This window comes from Coturnix japonica, chromosome Z, assembly GCF_054131305.1.
Source record: "Coturnix japonica strain WE chromosome Z, WE-NBRP24, whole genome shotgun sequence".
NCBI lineage: Eukaryota > Metazoa > Chordata > Aves > Galliformes > Phasianidae > Coturnix > Coturnix japonica.
The window spans coordinates 4,507,234-4,527,330 of record NC_140702.1 but is presented as its reverse complement, the minus strand read 5'-3'; the positions used below and the strand labels follow the sequence as shown (position 1 = coordinate 4,527,330).

The 20,097-nt window shown below is 47.7% G+C and overlaps 1 protein-coding gene and 1 long non-coding RNA gene across 6 annotated transcripts; both read left to right on the top strand.

The window, feature by feature from the left end:
- The first annotated feature begins 471 nt into the window (after nt 1-471).
- LOC146753625 (uncharacterized) lies at nt 472-10,947 on the top strand. 3 transcript variants are annotated; one of them, XR_014940072.1, is made up of 4 exons: nt 472-1,006; nt 2,612-3,591; nt 6,317-6,754; nt 10,847-10,947. It is a non-coding gene; the product is annotated as an uncharacterized LOC146753625 (long non-coding RNA). The 3 variants fall into 3 exon arrangements; XR_014940071.1 differs by lacking the exon at nt 10,847-10,947 and adding an exon at nt 7,178-7,311; XR_014940070.1 differs by lacking the exon at nt 10,847-10,947 and having other exon boundaries at nt 6,317-7,311.
- A 338-nt stretch (nt 10,948-11,285) lies between these two features.
- Nucleotides 11,286-19,616, top strand: LOC146753624 (rho GTPase-activating protein 32-like). 3 transcript variants are annotated; one of them, XR_014940069.1, is made up of 14 exons: nt 11,286-12,311; nt 12,658-12,780; nt 12,980-13,057; nt 13,237-13,318; nt 13,775-13,918; nt 14,353-14,455; nt 14,616-14,748; nt 15,251-15,333; nt 15,450-15,557; nt 15,834-15,961; nt 16,444-16,642; nt 17,008-17,153; nt 17,471-18,459; nt 18,743-19,615. XR_014940069.1 is itself a non-coding variant. In XM_085530682.1 (14 exons), exons 2-14 carry the CDS (start codon nt 12,258-12,260, stop codon nt 17,890-17,892), a joined length of 1,803 nt encoding a protein of 600 aa, XP_085386808.1. In that variant the 5' UTR covers nt 11,286-12,112; nt 12,240-12,257; the 3' UTR covers nt 17,893-19,616. The 3 variants fall into 3 exon arrangements, 2 of the variants coding, with proteins under 2 accessions (XP_085386808.1, XP_085386807.1); XM_085530682.1 differs by having other exon boundaries at nt 11,286-12,112; nt 12,240-12,311; nt 17,471-19,616; XM_085530681.1 differs by having other exon boundaries at nt 17,471-19,616.
- The last annotated feature ends 481 nt before the right edge of the window (nt 19,617-20,097 follow it).

The following is a 20,097-nucleotide window of genomic DNA, read 5'->3' as shown; positions in this document are numbered from 1 at the left end:
TCACACCTACTAGTCCTGCATTCATCCTTGGAGCCTCTGTCTTGGTATCAACATCAGGACCCTGGGATCTTTCCTGGGACCCAAACAAGCATAGGAAGCTTCTTCAAAATTGGGCTGCTGTTAGAAGCTGGCTAGCACTAGAGAAGTCCATGATGTAAGTGCGTCAGAAATATTCTGCACTTCTACAGCCTTTTGTAGGGCAAACCATTTAATAGAAGTGGAAGCCCATTTATTTAGGGTTTATCTGTTCTCCTACATTTCAAATACTAGGCGTATTTGGACCCTCTTGGTTTCTTCAGCTCCTAGGTTCTTTCTTGCCTAGATTTAACACTTAGTTTCAACAGAAGAGCTGATATTCTCTAGTGAAGGTTATTAGTTTGGGCACAAGTGGAAACCTAAACCTGTTCCAAGCTGTACATACAGACCTGCAAGATGGTCTCATTTCAGTCCCTCAGTCAATACTTTTTCTTTTCTTCCCTCAGAGCCAAAACCTGTGTTTATAAACCAGGAGCAGGTGCAGAAAGAGGTGAGTGCTGCCCTGGCAGCAAGTGCCTCCCTCAGCTGTGAAGTAGCACAGGATCCAAGCGAAGTAAAATGGTACAAGGATGGAAGACTGCTTGCCTCCTCCAGAACGTTCAGAATGGAATCTGTGGGCAAAACACGGCGTCTGGTTGTGGAGCAGCTGGAGAAGAAAGATGCTGGAGAATACATCTGCGAGGCTGCTGGCCAGAAGGTGACCTTCAAGTTGGAAACAACAAGTGAGCATTCGCTTTGGGAGCACTAAGCAGCTGTTTATGTGGCTTAGAGGAAGAGGAAGGGAGCCGTGTCAAAGGGAAGGTGGTGTGGCGCAGGAATGCAGTTGAGATCAAACCCAGCAAATGTTTCCAGATTGATGAGGAAGGGGTCAGAAGAACCCTGACAATAACAGGGATCCGGGCTGAGGATGAGGGAGAGTACTTCTGTGAGTCGAGAGATGACAAGAGCAGCATTACCATCACCCCCAAAGGTATGTCTCTGGAAATGAAGGCTGACAGTGTGGAAGGATCCTTGGCTTCCCTCATCGGCCATTACAACACTGCAAAGTTGAGTTCATTTGTGTGTTTATGCTGTTCTCTGTGTTAACAACCAAGTACAAAACTTGTCTTTCTCTCTGAATAGCTGTGGAACAACTGCTTCTGAAGAGCACAGCTGTTAAGTGGGCTAATCAGCCTTCAAGGCTGGAATTAAGCATCCCAAATGTAAGATGGGATTTTTTTTTACCCCTTCTTTGCCTCTTTTCTTCTTGCGTCTTTCTAGATGCAAGGAGGATCTCCTCTACAGGCAGGAGATGTGAGTGTGAGTTATGGTGATCACTTCCTGCGAGTCATAAAATCTGATGCTTCCAATAAAATCATTGACTCTGTTGGCTCTTTGAAGATGCTCATACAGAAAGGAGCTCATACACTTAGGGACACATCTTTTATGTGCTCCTAAGTGGTTTCTTCTTCTCCATCATCTCCCAGGGTGGTGAAATTTGTTGGCTCAGACTTTTGTACTAGGAGCTCAGCAGTGGTTAAAGCTCACACTTCTGCAAAGTAAACAAGCTCCTACTATTCGTCTCTACTCTGTTTTAGCTGTGGATTAACTTGTCATTTCCCTTCCATAAGCTTTATGGTTCTCTTCTGTAAGTCTACTTACACAGACTGAGTTGCTTATCTTGAAGTCTTGCTCCAGGATTTTGGGCGTATTATTAGCAAAAATATCACAAATAATTTCACCAACAATTCTCCCCACCTATATGTAGCTTTCCTTTTTTTCACTGGAAGGGTTTACACTGGCAGATAGGGTGGGTATGTAGAAACAACCCCATTAATTCTCAGGAAGCTCTGATTTCTCTGTCTGGCCTTTGTATTGTGATTCTGCATGCATGCCCTGTAGCTAAACCTGGATGTCTTCCCCAGCACCTTCAGTCTCCCATCCTTACTTAAGTTACTCCATTGCAAATCTCTCTGCTAGGACAATAGAGTTTTTATTTTACCCCTGACTTTTAACTGAGTTAGTTCCATTAAGTGGCTGAAGCCCTAAGTGATCCATGGTGAAGCATGATCCAAAGTGGAATTTAGCTAATTGTAGTAGGGAATCCAAGCCTTAATGAGATGAGTTTTTTAAAATATGAGTCGTTCATCTTAAACAGCATTGAACTCTTACCCTGGTTTCTGAGAGAAGTGAGAGTTTAACAGCAGAAGTCTGAACTTATGCTCCATATTTCTCATCACTCAAGAGAATATTTGAATATATTAATTCCTTTGGCTATGTTAGAGCTCATAATGAGGTCAGGTGATGTTCTTTAAATGCTCGGAGTCTAGCAATGTAGGGAAGTGGACTGCTATTTGCTGTTGAGCTTTAGGATAAGAAGCCTGAATTTAGAGGACCGTGGACTTCCCCTTTCCCTTCCCCTCTCCTCCCCTAGCACAAGTAATGATAATGTGCTCAAAACACTAGGTTTTTTTGTTGTTAATGACAAGTTCTAGTACGCATGGAGAGTAGGCACTGCCTTTCATTACTCCTTATGCCAGATGCTCCTAGAGACCTAATTCCCAACTAAATCCACATCCTTCTTTCTCCTTCTCAGAAGTGTCTGAAAATCAGCAAACCATTGGCAGACATTAGCGTCACTCAGAAGGACAAGGTCACATTTGAGTGTGAGCTGTCCAGGCCCAAGGTGGACGTCAAGTGGTTCAAGGTATGGCATGTAATGGTATTTTCCTTTCTGACTTCTCTGGAAATGAATGAGAGCCTTTAATTTCACTTCCAAGGGATGCGAGTCTGAGCTTTTGCTTGATAGCTTTTGTACTTCTCTCTTTTCTTTATGCTCTTTTACTTGCCCAGATCAGCACTGTTTGTTTTATGTCCTGAGTTCATTTATCAAGTTAAAATGGAAGTTTGTTTTGGGTTTCTTGTGAACTCCTGAAGTCTTGCTGCACAAAATATTGTTGGTTGGAGCACAGTCTTGAGCTTCAACTCTAACAGAGAAATTCTCAGCCAGGATTTTGTAGCCTTGTTGTGAACTGGGTTTTAGGGTGAAATCTCAGTTTTCTTTGCACCTGACAGTGTGAGAATTTGCTCTGGCACTTTGTGTACCTCCCCGGTGCTCAGCTGTTCCTTCCCTTACTTGGGGATAATGTCATTTATTCAAGGTGATGTCCAAACGGGCTTGTTAACAGTCCTCTGCAGTGCTTTAAGCTGTCATAGATCAGCCAGAATTTCTGCATGTTCTATAGCCATTCCTGCATGTTGAAAACACTGCACTGTGCTTAAGCTTCAGCATATGTTCCAGTAAGCACAGTTCCATTAATTCTAGGGAAGTGGGTGAATTAAGCATAGATCTGAAGGCTGCCTTTGCTCAGTGCAGAGATGGAAGGACTCATGGAGATCTGACTTGATATTTTCCCTTCTAGGATGGGAAGGAGCTCCGTCAAAGTAAAAAAGTGGGCATTACTTCCCAGGGAAATAAGAGAAGTCTCATTTTTCACAAGTGTTTATATGAAGATCAGGGAACATGCACGTGCCAAGCAGCTGAAGACAAGACATCAGCTACCCGAAAGGTTCATGGTATGTTTACCTGAATGAGCAAATAAACTGTGTTTTGCACCACAGGAAAAAATGCTTCCTGGGCAGTTTGAGCATTTCTTCGTTAGTCCTTTTGGATACCTTTCTCTTTCTTCTTTATGTTCAAGACAGATTTTCCCTCCTTGTGTTGCACTGGTTAAACCCCAGTTTGTAGCTCATCAGTGGGCTCTGAAGCATCAGACTGGTTACTGAACACACGGGTCTGCTGTGCCCTGGTAGATGCCACCTGCCAAAGGGACTTCTGAAAGGATGCTTTTTTCTGATTTCCTACTAGATGCTGTCCTCATGTGGCCACTTGGGTTCAGTGTTAGCATGAACATGAACATCTGTCCTGTCCCATGACTTTGGTGAACTCTCATTTTCTCTCTCAGTCTGCAGCCAGGTTGGGTTGCTGTTTCAGTACTGGCTGTTTTATGCAGCCATTCCATTTGTTCTGGTTTAGGTTCTTTTTTTTTTTTTTTCTTTTCTTTTTTTCAGGCATCGTTTCTATACAGTAGACAAAGCCAGCTTATTACATTTGATTTACACATTTTAGCTTTTGCTGGTAAGCATTTCAGCTCTCAGGCAGTTTTATCAACAGTTTTGAAGAGCTGAAATGAACCAGCCTGGTCACACCGGTCTGTTTTTGGTGGTGTAATGAATTTCTGAAGTTAAACTGATTGACCCCATAAGGTTTTACAGTGTATGACTCACGTCTGGCGGAGCTATCACTGCAATAAGTTTATATATTTAGCATTTGGGGAGGCAAATGGTTGGGGATACTCTTTCATTTGCTTGCGTCTCAGAGTGAATCACCAGTATGTGAACCATCCTTCATCTCCTTTGTATTGCTTTTGTGTGTGTCTGTGTGTGGTTTCCCCTGTGAATTTCATCCTTTCCAGTTATATGGAAGTTCTCTTTTGAGCAGTGAAATTAGATGTTCCATCAGCAGTCATAATGGTAAAGCTGAGTTGCCACCTTATCTGTGTCCTTTCTGTCTGGCGTCTCAATAACTGCTGCCCCACCACAATATCTGCCTAATACTTCAGCTCCGTGGATGCCTCCTTGTGCAAACTGAGAGCCTGTATTTGGTGTGCATAGATCTGGGCTTACATCTGTGCTGGTAAATGCACTAGTGCATGGGCTAAGCAGTCCTGCCTCCTGTGCTGTGGGCATTGAGATGGGGCTCCTACAAACTGCCCATTGCAAGATATTTAGAAACTAATTGCTGCTGAGGTTTCCATCCTCTTTTCAGACTAACTGAAATTTGGTTAGTGGGATCAAAACAGAAGGGGCAGGGAGGGAGAGCTGACCAAGGACTACTGATGGAACAACTATGAATCCTTGGTTCCTCAGGATTCCCTGCATCAGCAGTTGGCAACAGGAGTAAGGGGGCTCAGGAGGACACTGTAGAGTAGTGTGAAAAATAAGCAAAGAGAGTTACTAATTGATGCCTCTTGGAAAGCAGTCCAAGAGTAGTCCTCTTCATAAACTCTCCCATTGTGTGTGGTTTTATCTTTATGAGGTGTTCATAACAAGTGATGTGTAGATCTCCCTTATCTCATAATGTCTTTGCCTGCCTGCAGTGAATATGCAGGATACTGGATCATATACCAGCTTCTTTGAATTACTGCTCATGTCAGGAGATAAAATCTGCCTATTCTTTGAACTAACACTGGCGAGGGTTAGTTATTTTGTCTACCGAGAGAATGACACAGCAGACTAAACTCTTTCATTTCCTTCTTTGTCAAATGCCTTTTCATCTAATTGTGTGTCCCATAGAAATTCAGAGCAGTGTTGGCTGAGGGAAGTGGAAATATTTCTCTCCTGTGTGTATCTGCCACCCTATTTGGACATGTCCCTCCTGGCAGAGCGCAGAGATTGGAGGAGTTGGATTAGGCAGTGCTTTCCCTTTTGCTCACAGAACCACTTGTTCTGTGGTCTCCCAGCTACCCTGTGCCCAGTGGCCTATGCAAGATGGAGCGGAAAAAGGCTCATTTTATGAACAAACAGGAACCTTTCTGGTCAGATTAATACCTGTGCTCTTTTTAGAGACATTTAGGTACTAGAGATTTTAGGTACTGGAATAGGCTCCCAAGAGAGGTGGTTGAATTGCCGTCCCAGGTTGTGTTTAAGAGCCGTTTGGATGTGGTACTCAGGGATATGATTTAGTGAAGGGTTTTTAGAGTTAGGGTACTTGTTAGGCTGCGGTTGGACTTGATGATCTTCAAGGTCTTTTCCAACCTGGGTAAATCTATGATTCTATGCAGGAACTCTGTTCCTGAGGTTAATCCTGGTCACCAAACTGGAGAAAACTGGTTTTGATGGATGGACCAGTTGCAGGATAGGGAACTGTCTGGATAGTCACACTCAGAGAGTTGCAGTCAATAGCTCAGTGTCCAGGTGGAGGGTGGTGTTGGGACCAGTGTTCTTTAACATTTTTCTAGGCTACATGGACAGTGGAATCAAATGCAGCCTCAGCAAGTTTGCAGATGACACCATCAGCAAGTATTTGGAGGTAACCAGCTGCAGTGAAGTGAGCGATTTCAGTGCCTATTTCTGATGGTGGCAATGAGTTCAGAGGTCACACTTAATTGACGGTGCCTGTTTCCATTCTGACAAAGGCTGCAGTTGCAGCTGACTTCCCGAGGCTGCCATACGTGGTGGTGTCGCAGCCTTGGGCTTGTGCGTTTGCATGACTCCCACCTTTCCTTTCTGTGTCTTGCAGGTCAGCTGGTGCTGGAAGCGGCCGGTATCTGAGTAGGAATGAAGGTGAATGCAGGAGCAGCTGCTGAGGGGAGGAAGGAAGTCCATGCTAATGAGCTCTGAAGCATCTGTGGGTACAGTACCAGAGGAGGCAGCAGTGATGCAGGGGGCTCCCCAGCAGGAAGCTGTCTGATCCAAATGCTTGCTGAGAGTTTGGAAGCCCAAACCCTTTTGGTCTCTGTAAGGGTGGCTAATATAAAGGTGTTAACCAAGATGGTGGTAAATAGTCAAAGGATATTAGCAAAGGGAAAGTCACCAATGTCAATGCCTTGACTGGAAAGCTGAGGCAGTCTCAACTGGGGAGCAACCTCCAAGAGATGCTGTTTGCTGAGTGGTGCGGCTGATGCAGTGGAAGGAAGGGATGCCATTCAGAGGGAACTCAGCCGAGAGTTTGGCCTAGGTGAGTCTAATGAGGTTGAACACGGCAAAGTGCAAGGTTTTGCACTTGGGCTGGAGGAATCCCAGGCATTTCTACAGACTGGGAGGAGCAGTCCTTAAGAGAAGCCCCGCAGAGAAGGACCTGGGGGTCCTGGTGGATGAAAACCAGAACGTGAGCCATCAGCGTGCTCTTGCAGCTCAGAGAGCAAATGGTCCCCTGGTCTCCATCAGAAGAGGGGATGGCCAGCAGGGACAGGGAGGTGATTGATCTTATGATCCTTGAGGTCCCTTCCAACCCGGGCCATTCTATGATTGGGCTTCCCCTGGGATGCTCCCCACCATGTCTCAGGAAGGAGACAACTTCTGTTCCACTTTCTGCTCTATGTGTGGAAAGGTACGTCTGGGTTATTCTGCTTGTTTTTTCTTTCTTTTTCTGGCTTTGAAGGAGAAGGTGTGGAGCAAGGGGAGACCCACTGGTCATTTGTCACCTCAAGAGCAGGATGGATTCTGCATTGACTGTGAAAAACCTGGGCTAGTAGCATGGGCATGTTTCAGGCTGGACTCTTCTTTTGCTGCTTGGTTTCCTTTTGGCTACAGGGAGACAGCTGTCTAAAGGTGTGTTTTCAAACCCACTCTCCAAAACCATGTTTCACTGTTGCAGGTGGTTCAGTGTGCTCTTGCAGTGCAGATGCTGTAGTTTGCTGTAGAATCTGAATGGTTTCTGTTCCTAGGAGAGGACTGGGAGGAGGTAGTGAGAAGAGAATTCAATGCCTGAGGTGTATCTTAGTGAGAAATGTTGGCATGAGGTGCTGAAAGTCTTGAGCTGTCAAAGGCCAGTGAGGCTCAGACTCCTTAACCTCCTGGAGCAGGGTGGAAGCAAGGAGTGGGCACTGCAGTCCCACCAGCTGCACTTGGTTCTGGTCTGCCAGGTCTGTGCTGGCCTGGATTTCTTCTGAGAAGTTTGTTGGAGCTGCTTGGAGTAGTGAAGGGTGGGGAAGAAGTGCTGCTCAAGAGCTAAGGCTCCGCTTGATCATTTTGGATGGATTTAACCATGGTATCTGAAGACATAGTTTCCATCAGAATGATCCCAGCATTGTGCAAGTGTCTCAGCTGAAGCCCCTGAGCAGATGTGTGAGAGCACCCTCCTACTCCAGCTGAGCCATAGGAAAGCTGACTGTGCCCAGTAATTACAGCTTCTGCAGATTGAATGTGCTTCCAAGTGTTTTCCTTAGTGATCAATCATGTCCCAGCACTGTGATATTCCATCTCTGGCTCAATCTGGAGCATCTCTGCAGTCCTTGGGTGCTGGAGGGCACATGGTGAGTGCGTGGACAGGGTGGCACAAACGTGTGCGTGTGCTGAGGAGTTGGGCTGCACACAGGTGCACACAAAGGGATGTTTGTGGAAGGTGTAGGCACGTAGGTGTTCCCTGGGATGGTTTGCGCACGTCTGTGAATGCAAAGGAGGGCACACGATGTGGTGCGTGCATGGGAGTGTGCAAAGCAGGCAGGGTGGCACATGGGTGTGTGTGTGCACATGGATAGGGGAAGGCTGGGGTTACAGGTTGACCTGTGCTGAGGTGAGTGGGGGCTCACGGTTTTGCTCAGTGGTAGATTTGTTCACACTGAGTGCTAACAGGAAACTCGCACACCCTTTTTGTTTCAGCTGTGCCAGCGCTGTGATCCCTTGCTGCAGGGATGGGGTGTTGGAAGGATGGTTTGCGTGCCAGCCTCCCTCCTCTTGCAGGAATCAAGTGTAGAGCAAAAGGGATGTTTGGGCCAGGTGACTGTAAGAAGGCTGGCTGCTTTGGATGGTGGCAGCTGATGGAAACAGGTGTTGTTGTGACCATTCAGCTTTTAACAGAAGACAGGGGTCCTGCAGCAAGAGCAACTAGGTTTTCAAATGGCTTCAGATGTGCACACCAAGTACGTCTGCCCTGCCGTGCCATCTCTGCTTCTTTTTATGCAGGCATTGTTATGAACACGTGTTGGGTGTTAGGTGCAGTTCTCACTGAGAACTTCTGCTAGGATTTCTGTGTAATTTGAATCATGAGTGTTAGCACAGTGAGTTGAAGGAGGACCCCGGAAGCAAATTTGGTGCTGTTGAAGCTCTGTGCAATGAGCAGGTGGGAGGTAACACGTGCTGGCAGGTGTGGAAACAACTTTGGGATTGAGGTGTGGAGGGAAGGGAAAGAAAGGGAAGGGAAAGGGAAAGGAAAGGGAAGGGGAATGGAAGGGAAATGGAAGGGAAATGGAAGGGGAATGGAAGGGGAATGGAAGGGGAATGGAAGGGAAGGGAAAGGGAAAGGGAAAGGGAAGGGAAAGGGAAAGGGAAAGGGAAAGGGAAAGGGAAAGGGAAAGGGAAAGGGAAAGGGAAAGGGAAAGGGAAAGGGAAAGGGAAAGGGAAAGGGAAAGGGAAAGGGAAAGGGAAAGGAAAGGTGATGACAAAGCAGATGGCAAAGAGCTTTATGGGGAGGCTTGGTGCTTGCTTCGGGTTGGATCTGATCAACTTCTTGTTTGCTGGTGTCCATCTGGTGTTTGTGGAGTAGTTTTCATCCCAGGGTCTGTCTGGTAGGACTGGGCCTTGGCCAGGCCAGGGCGAATCCAGTGTGCTTTGCTCTCGTTCTTAGTGCTTGTTTTTGCTCAGGAGGGCAGGTGGCAATCCTCACGGAGCAAGGCCTGCAAATGGGGTTTGTGGAGGAAGGTCCTGCAGGCCTTGTGTGACACCCATGGAGCTGCAGCGAGGCTGCATCTTTGTAAAACAAGGGAAATGCACAGAGATCTGAAGGTGGGTTGTCATCTCAAGTGATGCCGGAGGGGATGTGCGTGCTCCTTTACATATGCGTTGTCTGCCTGCTGTAGGTGGGTTGGCTTAGAAAGCTGGTACCGTGTTTCTGTTGTCAGGAGAAGCGAATATCAACTCTTCTCTCTACTGAAAGATTTAACAAAAGAGCCTCTCCTTGCTTCTTAGCATATGAATCACAGAATCATAGAATCAACAGGGTTGGGAAAGTCCTAAAAGATTATCCAGTCCAACCGTTCTCCTATTACCACTAGCTCCCACTAAATCACGTCCCTCAACACAACATCCAGTCATTACTTGAACACCCCCAGGGTGGGTGACTCCACCACCTCCCTGGGCAGTCCATTCCAGTGCCTGGCCACCCTTTCTGAGAAGTAATATTTCCTAATGTCCAGCCTGAACCTCCCCTGCCACAGCTTGAAACCATTCCATCTAGTTCTATCAGTAATGACACGAGAGAAGAGGCCGACCCCCAGCTCACTGCAACCTCCCTTCAGGAAGTTATAGAGAGCAATGAGGTCTCCCCTGAGCCACCTCTTCTCCAGGCTGGACATTCCCATCTCCTGCAGCCTCTCCTCATATGGCCCCATTGTGCTCCAGACCCCTCACCAGCTTTGTTGCCCTTCTTTGAACACGTTCCAATGCCTCAGTGTCATTCTTGCAGTGAGGGGCCACAAACTGGAAACAGAATTCGAGTTGTGGTCTCACCAGTGCTGAGTACAGGGGGACAGTCACCTCTCTGCTCCTGCTGGCATCACCGTTTCTGATGCAAAATGTATGTAAGTGTCACATGTGTGACATCCTTTTTGATGGAGTTCTGTGACTGGAGTTCAATGGATTTGAGAGCTGACTTGATGCCTGTGGGCATCACCCAGGAGTTGGGGTGAGAGGATGAGGCGTAGGAACAGGAACCTCTTTGGTCGTTATTAACTCCCAACTTTTTGGTCAGGAATCTCTGTGTGTTTCTTTATCATGTAAAGAACAGAGTCATTGTGCAGCTTGTGAATGAATTGATTCACGCCTGCTGATTGGTGCTGTTCTCTACAGGGAGCTGCAATGGAAATGGACACTTGTGGTCCACTGTCCAGCCCCCTCCCGTGTTGGATTTTCTGGGCTTTGAGACACGTCTTCCAGATGCACTTTGTGTTATTTCTGATGTGTTGACCTGTTGAGCTCCAGCCCCAAATGAGGATTCAAGTACTACCACCGCAGTCCATTGGGACTGTAGTATTTCTTGCTAAACAGAATTCGTGTGCACCCTTGTCTTTCGTGTGCACAAATGATCTTGTAATCATCTCTGTGTTTCTTTTAGACCCAGAGATGGAGCAGAGAGGAACACAGACTTGGGTGAATCTTCATTCAGGAGCAGGGACACGTCATGCTCATCTGAGGTGTCTGGCTGACAGCAAGAGCAGAGAGGTAAGTTTCATAGGGTCGCGTGCCCATTTTATTTTATTTTTCATTCATGATGCATAGAGGCGTTCCCCAGACAAAGTGAGCATTTCTCAACTGGACTTTCTAGAAATGAGCTAGGCAGTGAAAATGGGTTTGAAGCATTCCTAAGAGCCCCGCAAGAGAATGCTGAGAGTTAATCTGGCACCCTCCTTTGGAAACGTCCGGTGTCTGTCAGCTCTTCAGCTGTGCCCTAACACCTCCCATTGCGCTGCCACACCAGGATAGAATTCCAAGCCCACACTGAGTCCTGGAATGTTGTGGTGCCGTGTTGGAATCAGATGTGACCACGTGGTCTTGGCTCCCCGCCTTGTGGGGGGTCATGGTGGACCAGGCTGTTGGCCGTTGGTGATGTCATAAGCGTCTGGAATGAGGGGAGGAGCGGTGCGTTCTGTGTTCCTTTGTGGGTGAGCTAGTGGTTGGAGTGGTTGGTTGTCTTGTTGGTCTTGTGCCTTTAGTGCCGTTAGTGCCGTTAGTTAGTTAGTGCTGTTAGTTAGTTAGTGTCTTTAGTTAGTTAGTGTCTTTAGTTAGTTAGTGCCTTTAGTTAGTTAGTGCCTTTAGTTAGTTAGTGCCTTTAATTATTTAGTGCTTTTAGTTAGTTAGTGCCTTTAGTTAGTTAGTGATTTTAGTTAGTGCCTTTAGTGCCTTTTTCATCACACCGTCGTGTGCAGCAGCTTGTAGGTAAGCTGAGCTGGCGTGGGATGGATGGGTGGGCAGTGAGGTGTTGAGAACTGCTGGCTGTCGGAGCTCACAGCACCGTATTGCTTACTCTTGACAATCAGACGTAATTTTCCCCTGGTACACACGTTCCAAAGGGGGTATCAGTAAAGTTGGCACCTGTCCCGTGCTTCTTAAATTGTCTTTGCTCAGTTGTGGAAGCATTGTAAAGTTGCTGGGCGGACAGGCATCACGTAGCCTGAGACTCAGCATGTCTTGCAGCAAGTGGATGGGACGGTTTTGCTGTGTGTGTTATTCCATGGCTGTCTTAGCCCTGCTCACTGACCTGCTCTTTCTCTCTCCTCTCCTCGCCCTCCACCCACTGCCTTGGTGCAGCTTTTGCTCTCATTCCATCTGAGCAAAGCGACAAGGAACTGCTGCAGATAGCTTGAGGTGATCTCACTGCCAGGTACGTGCCATGTTTTGTCCCCCCGCATGGTTTTGCTGCAGGGTATGCGAGGGTAGTTGTGAAGAAGTGTCCCCATACTGTGCTGTGTGAATAGAGAAAACAGAAGTGTGTTTCTGCTCTGTTCCAGAGTCTTCACATTACTGTGATGGGCGTCGCGTGCAGTGGGATCAGCCGTGAGCCTGAGGTGGCGGCGACGGAGGTACAGTATGAAGCTCTGGCTTGTCTTTGTTCCCTGTGTTGAGCCATTAGAAGGAGCTGCAGATGTACTCTCCTGCAGGAAAGAATGGGCCAAAAAGGGCCTGGCCAGCTGTCTGCGCCAGTGCCATTGCTGATTAGTCTGGGTAGAGAGAGATGCATCTTTGCATGGCCTGGCAATGCACGCCAGGAAGGGAAAAAACTGTGATGAGACGTGCATCTCCTTCTGAAGGGCTCCTGATAAGGACGGAGTGCATTTGCTGCAGCTTTCTCTGCAGATGTGCTCCTCACCTTGAAATCCTCCTGGTTTGTCCTCAGCTTCTGACCTCGGCCTGTGCTCTGTTTTTCAGGCTGATAACATGTGGAAGCCGCAGCTGGAGCGTGTGGTGTCATCTCTTAACGTTCCAGCAATTGTGGCGGCCCATGTTATTAAGAGCCACGTCGCCCAGGGGCCGGATGAGCTCTCCCTGGAGGTAAGCAGTTCCAGGCGTTCCTTGTTGTCATACACGGGAGAGTAGTGTAGGGTGTGAACGCCTCAGGAATACTCTCAGACTCCTTCTCCCTTGCTGTCAAGCTTGAGGATATTCTGCGGCACAGAATTAAGCAGCTATTTGAGCTGTGATTTCCTGCCAGCTGTGCTGAAGCTGGGATTGATGTTTCAATCTCTTGCAGGTTGGAGACATGGTGAGCATTATTGCAATGCCACCAAAGGAGCTGAGCCCCTGGTGGAGAGGCAAGCGTGGCTTTGAGGTAGGCACACGTTTCTGACTAGAGAGCACAAGTTCAGTAGAGTCGGGAATCTCAGGTTGGAGCTACTCTGCACGGGATGGCTTCTGGATGCAAACAGTTGCCCTGTGTTGGTGTCAGAGGACTTTCCCTTTGTCTCTGGGCTCGAGCTAATGCCCACCTGCTTTTTGATCTTGTTACAGGTTGGGTTTTTCCCTGGTGAGTGCGTGGAACTCATCAACGGAAAAATTCCCGAGTCCTTCGTCAATTCCTTGCCAAAGCCTGGTACGTATTTTATATTTGACAATGTGGATTAATAAAATGGGGTCAGAACGTGGCTTTCAGGGGTTTTGTTAATACCCGAGTTGAACAAGCTTAGCAAAAGGACTGCATTAAGCTCCATCTGAACACGCAGAGATCTGGCCCAATCCCTCTGTGTTTATTCTTGGACATGGGGAAGTCACAGAATCCTCCTTGAATGGCTTTGGATTGGAAGGGGCCTAAAGGATCCTCAGGCAGTCTGGATCGCCAGCCTGCGCATTTAACAGGGCTGAGAGCTGGCTGTCTGGCGCCCCTTCTGACCTGGCCTTGGGCAGTTGCAGGGATGGGGAAAACAGTTCTTGCGTGTCCTTGTTGGGAATGTTCTTCATGTTGTTACGTGCTCGGTCGAACGCGTTATGCTCGGCCCTGTACAGCCAATCCAAGCCTGAAATGAACTGGTTTCTTTGTTTTGTTGCACAGTGCCGAAGAAACGGGGCAAGCTCAGTACCTTCCTTCGTTCCTTGGTGAAGGCCCGCCCCAGTAGAGCGACGCAGCCAGAGCCAACGAAGGAAGGGGTGTTTGGTTGTGACCTGGGGGAGCACCTTCTCCGCTCTGGCCGTGATGGTAAGGAACAGCCCATTCCTGACATCTTCCTCTGTTGGGTGTCTAAAGGTGAAAGGGAGATCATACCCAGCAATTGTTTCAGCCTGAAAACGTAGGAAGCCTTCTGGACACAGAGAGCATCCTGCATCCTTTTCCTAGCTCTTCTGGACGTGAGATTGGGTTCCTCCATTCTTGAGGGAGCTGTGATGGGACTTGCAGTGTCTGTGGCTTTGCCAGAATTACTTTCTCCAGGCTGTTGATAGGTCGTGGCATTTCTGGAAAGCCAAGTACACATCTCTGTGTAGTTTCCTCACAGCTGTCTCTGCCAGCTTTCTCCTCTAAGGAGGAAGCAAGCATTAGCTCGGCTGGGCTTAGTGGATGGGATGTGCAAAGGTCACGGCCTGAACCAGGACTTGAGTAAGAAGCTGAGCTAACCGCTGGCACTTTTTCTGTAGTCCCCCAGGTCCTCCAGAGCTGCTCTGAATTCATAGAGCAGCATGGCGTAGTCCAGGGGATATACCGCCTGTCTGGCGTGGCATCGAGGATCCAGCGACTACGGTAAGAGTGCTGCGACTGACACAGCTGTCAGTAGGGGCCCGTGTCATGCTGAGGGCGTTCAGAGGAACCCATTTCTTTTCTTGACTGTATTTTGTGTGGCTTTGGACTTGTTTTCTTCTTTCTCAAAGCCCTCTGCCCAATTCTGTGTCCTTCTCTGCAGCCATGAATTCAGTACGGAGCAGGTTCCTGAGCTCAGCATCCGAGAACTTCACAGCGTGAGCTCCCTGTGCAAGTTGTACTTCAGGGAGCTCCCAAACCCTCTCCTGACCAACCAGCTGTATGACAAGTTCTTGGTAAGCTCAGGGCAATGTCTTGGAAATGACATGTACCTGTTCCCTGGGCATCCTGGCTAGTGGTTGCAGCAGTGCCCCAGCTCTGAGGTTTTCTTAATGTTAGCCCCATGAGGCATGTCTTTGCCACATCCTGCCTCTCACTGATGGCACTTGTGGTGGTGCCAGGAGGTGCTTATTTAAGCAATTCACAATGGTTGTGAGAATTCCCTTTCCTTTGCTGTTCCCCAACTATTGGTAGAATGGGGTTAATAGCAAAGTGGACTTGGAGCTGAATGGCTGCTGCGAGGAGCTACACTGAGCAATCAGGCAGTAAAGCCCCCCAGAGATTGCACTGCTTGGCCTTGATGGCACAGGCTGCGTGCTGCTGTGTTCCCCTGATTCCTCTTGGAAGGCATCGAGTCTGCCTCGGTGCTGACCACCAGCGCGCTGTCCCCATGGTTCCCAAACCTGTGGCAGCTCTCCAGCCTGACTGGTGTCTGAATCCCTTCCTGCCTTTTTCCAGGACGCTGTTTGCGCTGCCACAGAGGAGGAGCAGGTGAACAGAATGAAGGACGCCATCCAGCAGCTGCCCGCTCCTCACTACAGGTCAGTGCTGCGCTCGGTCTGCTGAGCTCAGCCCTGCTGCCTTTCAGAGGGCGATGAAGTGCACTGCAACACTGCTTGTTTTTTGGTGCTGAACATCTGCCTCTCTTGTTTTCCAGGACCCTGGAATACCTGATGAGACACTTGGCGTCTCTGGCAGGGAACTGCTCCGTAACCAACATGGACGCTAAGAACTTGGCGATTGTGTGGGCTCCAAACCTCTTAAGGTAAACTTCTTTTTCCATTTCAACATGCTGCTTAGTTCTGCTCTCCCCCAACCCCAGGGGCACAATTTCTAGATGACAGTTTCTACTCATTTAGCTGGGACTGCTGTGTCCCTGATCATCATCCCTGATCCCATGCAGGAGAATTTCGTCAGTGGCATCACTGATTGCCCACTGTGGAAGCCTCTAGAGCCCAATTTGACAGTTTTTGGCTACAGAATTTCAGACTTGGGGAAATGATCTTGGGGAAATGACTTGTAAGATCTGCCTTTTCTTCAGATCCCAGCAGAGCACAAGCGGAGAAGCTGCCTGCATGGAGCTGCAGACCCAGTCAGCTGTGGTGGAATTCCTCATCAGCCACGCAGATGTCCTCTTCTGCTCCAAATCCACAACAGCCGTGGGAGAGGGTGAGTGCCTTCCTCCATTAGCTTGATGTTGATCTGACACCTTGATCCAATCCAGGCCTTCTCCAAGACCTTTGAAAATGCTCTAACTGTTGAGGAGACAACAGGCTTCTGGGCTTAGATTAGAATATGGTGCCCCATTCCTGGTTCCTCAAAGTGTCCAATCCCAAACCTTACATTGAGAAAACTGTCACTGCCGTTAAGATGTTTTGCAAGCAGGTGAAGCTTAATTGAAATGTGGCAGCAAAGCTTTCTGAGAACCCTGTCCCCTAGTTTTTATAGGGTTTTTGTTTGCCTGTTTTGATACCAAGAGATGCTCATAATTATGGCTGTCCTTTGCCACGAGCATACCCCTGAGCACATGGTTATTTTGAGATCCTCTTCTTCCAGTGGCTCGGATAAGCAAGTCTTAGAGAAATGCAGAACTGTGATGGCTGTGCTGCTGCTTTCTGATCCTCCGTCTCACCTGTGGTTTTCCCTTTCAGGGCACTGTTCTCTGGCCGGGCCCAAATCTGTGTGGGTGCCTCCTGCCACAAAGCTGCTCACCGTGCAGGAGGCACAGGCTCAGAGAAGTGGCCAGAGCAGCTCTCCCACCGCGACACGGAGCAGCGACATCGTGTTTGAGGAAGGCCCCGCAGCTGTACTGGGCAGATTCCATACGGTCATTGATTTTCTATCTGAAAGGTAAAGAGGAATACTTTTTCCAGCCCCTATCATCATTGGTTTGGTGGGTATTATTGGTTTATTATTTGTTCGTTACATGTATATGAGCCTGCCAGCTCCTGTCCTGTCCGGCTGTGGAGCCTTTGCTCACATGCTCTGAATCTTGACTAACATGGTTGAGAGAAATGTAGCCAGCAGGACTTGAGGGCTGAGCTGTAGGAATGGAAGAATCCTCTGCTGTTTGAAACAGAGCACGTTTATAAGCTGTGTTTCAGCAGAAACCAGGGAGTGCCAGGAATAGGCAACTGTTGTCAAGGGCTCGGGGCAGCTCTTCCCTCACTCACCCTGCACCACGACTGACAGCATGCTCTGTTTTCTCTCTGCAGACCAAGTTCTCCCAGTAAGAGGGCAGAGTCACCAGCTGGCAGTTGGTGTTCGTGCTTCTGCCTGGGCAAACCATCCCCTGTGGCCAAACACCAACTGCAGAGCAGTGCCAGGGAGCCCTCCGAAGTAGAAGTCTTGGTCCTGGAAGGTAAGGGTGCAAATCCAGCTTTCAAAACACTGCTTGTCAGCAACAGGTAGAATTCATGCTTTCAGTGGGCTTGTACCTCCTTGTGGAGTTCAGGCCCGTGCCTGACATTTTCAGTTGACCCCTGTCTTTCCTAAATGAGTCTCTTGTCAACACAAGAGCTGGACCTGCACGAGGATCACTTTCAAGACAGTGACTCTGTTGCTTGAAGCCGATTTGCTTCTGCCCACCACCACTACATAGCCAAATGTCAAGAACCTCTTTCATGATTCATCTTGCGAATGTTCGACATTAACCGCTGTGAATCTTCTCCTTCCTAGGTGACTCCAGCCCTTCTGTTACCCGAGGACACAGGGCATTTGATGATGCCGCATCCTGTGCTTCCCTCAATGGAGAGCTCACGGGAAGCACAGGATGCTTCAGTTCAACTGACAGCCTTCCATATGAAAACAGCGATGGAGAGAAGAACGTCATCGTCGTCCAAGCTCTCATTCATCCCATCCCTCCTGAAGCTGCTGACCTGAGCCTGCCAGACACCACAGGCACCATCCAGGATTGTAATCCAGAGCTTTTCGAGGACAGCCCAGCACCAGCACAGCCCGAGTGCCCAGAAAGCGACACTGCCATGCAGGCTCAGGTCAGCATAACAGAGGACAAGCCAAGGATCTCGGAGGGGGGCATAGAATCAGGCCAAGAGACAGAGGATCCGGGCAACATCACAAGCACTGAGCCACTCTCATGATGACAAAAGAGGATGAGTCCCTTCTTTCCACCAGACCTCACACCCCCTCCTTTGTCTCATTGAATAAAGGCACGCTCGTGCTCAATCAACGCCTTGACTGAATTCTGAGTTTTCATTCGCAGAGATTGGGATGAGTGCAGGAAACAGCAAGGCAGCTCAGCTTGCAATGCTCTGGCTGTGGGGTGCGTGCACGGACACTGTAACCATACAGGGAAAGGCTTCCACTGCTTCCTAAAGCTGTAGTCCAGCCCTGCTACTGCTCTGTGGCACAAAGCCCTGAGGGATGTTCCATATTGTTAACCTAAGTGAAGCCAGCTTCATGCACTGTGTTTTGTTGTTGCTGGGTGAGAGGGGGATGCACGTTGGTGAGAAGATGAGCATTGCTGGATCTGCCACGAGTGTCCCTTCTGCCTCTAAGAATATGTCCTAACTAGGATGTGAACACTGCTGGCACTTCCTCATTGCACGTGCTTGGAGGATCTTCAGTTCTTGCACATTTCAGGATGTCTGTCAGTGACTACGAGGAAATTCTCAAGTACTAGGAATTCCATGAAACAGTTGGAACGGGTAAGTGTCATCTTTGTACAGAAACAGCACGCCTAACAGTCTGTCTCACCACTCTAGAATTAATCTGAGAATAGATTGACAGCTCTTGTCAGTTCTCTAAGTCAGGTTTCATTAGTATAAACTTGAAATTGGATTTTTGAAACCAGTTGGAAATTGATGGTGCTGATTACCTCTTCCTCTAATTAAAACATTACACCCAATGCTAGGTACTCTGCTTTACTTGTTGTATTATATTAGAGAAGAATTCACGCTCAACTTTAAGCATCTGTGTTTTGAATTATAGGTGGTTTTGCAAAGGTAAAACTCGGGCGGCATCTTCTTACTGGTGAAAAAGTTGCACTAAAAATCATGGAGAAAGTTACTTTAGGGGTAAGCGAAAAAGCATTTAAATATGATAATATCTTCTGTTGGAGTTGTGGAGTTCTCAAGAACACGGGGGCAGGTGGGATGGTACATAGGAATGCAGCCTACTGGTCCCATTGCCTTTTGAAAGATGCTGTAGAGCTGGAAAAAGTTTAACAGAGCACCACAAATCTTGTTCCTCGTTGTTCAGAGGGCAGTATTCTCTGGCTTTAAAATGGAGGAAGGTATGACATTATTACATTACATTACATTATTATGACATTATTACAGCAACTTTACCAAAATGCCAATGAAAATGCTGAATGTTTTACTTTTCAGTTTTCACAGCTCTGTTTCAGAATTTCTATGGGAGTGATGTCAGTCATTGCTGAGTTGATGGTGAATTGTGTACTGTCCCATATGTGCTTGTTATGTTCCACAGCAGTCAGATGTGGTACAAAGCATAAGACAGATGTGAACAAAACATAAGACATTAATTGGAACTGTGAAGAAATGTTTTTTGCACTTTACTTGGAGAATGTTCCATGCTATACCTTCTTTTCTCAATTGTAACACATGATTTTTTATAAAAAGAAACATAGCAAGTCAGCTTTTCAGTGTGCACATTGATGAAACTTGGTGAAATACAACTTTAGAAAAAGGTAATTTCAAAATTTAAATATTCTTATCAGAATCTCTGCTATTAGTTACCGTTCCAATGTTCTGATTTGATGATGATTCTCTCAGAGCTGTTTTGTCACTCGCCACCTCAAATGCACTTCAAGTGCTTTAGGAGCATCACTGGAATTTTGAATAAACTCGATATATTTTAGGAAAGCTGCTACAGATGCACGACTGCAGTACTTTGGAAAAATATAATCTTGATTGAACGCTGAACAGTGTTATTTAATTATAATCCAGGTAATTAAATTAATTAAACCAAGGGAATCACCTCCCAGTCAGTCAGCTCCCACCAGGGTACTCGCTTCCCTGCCAAGCAGATGCAACCAACACAAGCTGCTACATCACTCTAGGGCCCCACTGAGTCTTCCCAAGGGGTCTCTAAAGGCTTCCCTGTTGACTTCTGGGAACCTGGAAACACTCTCATGGAAACTAATTAGGCACACCCCTAATGTGCCCCAGAGGTTTCTCAGGGCCCTGCAATTAGCTCTACAGACATCCAGACATGCCCCAGAGCAAGTATGTGTGCTGTAGGGAGCCCAAGAGACATTCCAGAGTATGCTAGTACTCCTCAGTGCGCTCAAGGGTTCTTCATCTGTCTCTAAATATGCCATA

What these genes read in the sequence shown, in the direction of transcription:
- LOC146753624 (XM_085530682.1), top strand. Translation starts at nt 12,258, where the DNA reads ATGGGCGTCGCGTGCAGTGGGATCAGCCGTGAGCCTGAGGTGGCGGCG. An exon ending in TCTCCGCTCTGGCCGTGATG is followed by an intron (nt 13,919 to 14,352) that starts GTAAGGAACAGC and finishes CTTTTTCTGTAG; the next exon opens with TCCCCCAGGTCCTCCAGAGC. An exon ending in TGGGCTCCAAACCTCTTAAG is followed by an intron (nt 15,558 to 15,833) that starts GTAAACTTCTTT and finishes CCTTTTCTTCAG; the next exon opens with ATCCCAGCAGAGCACAAGCG.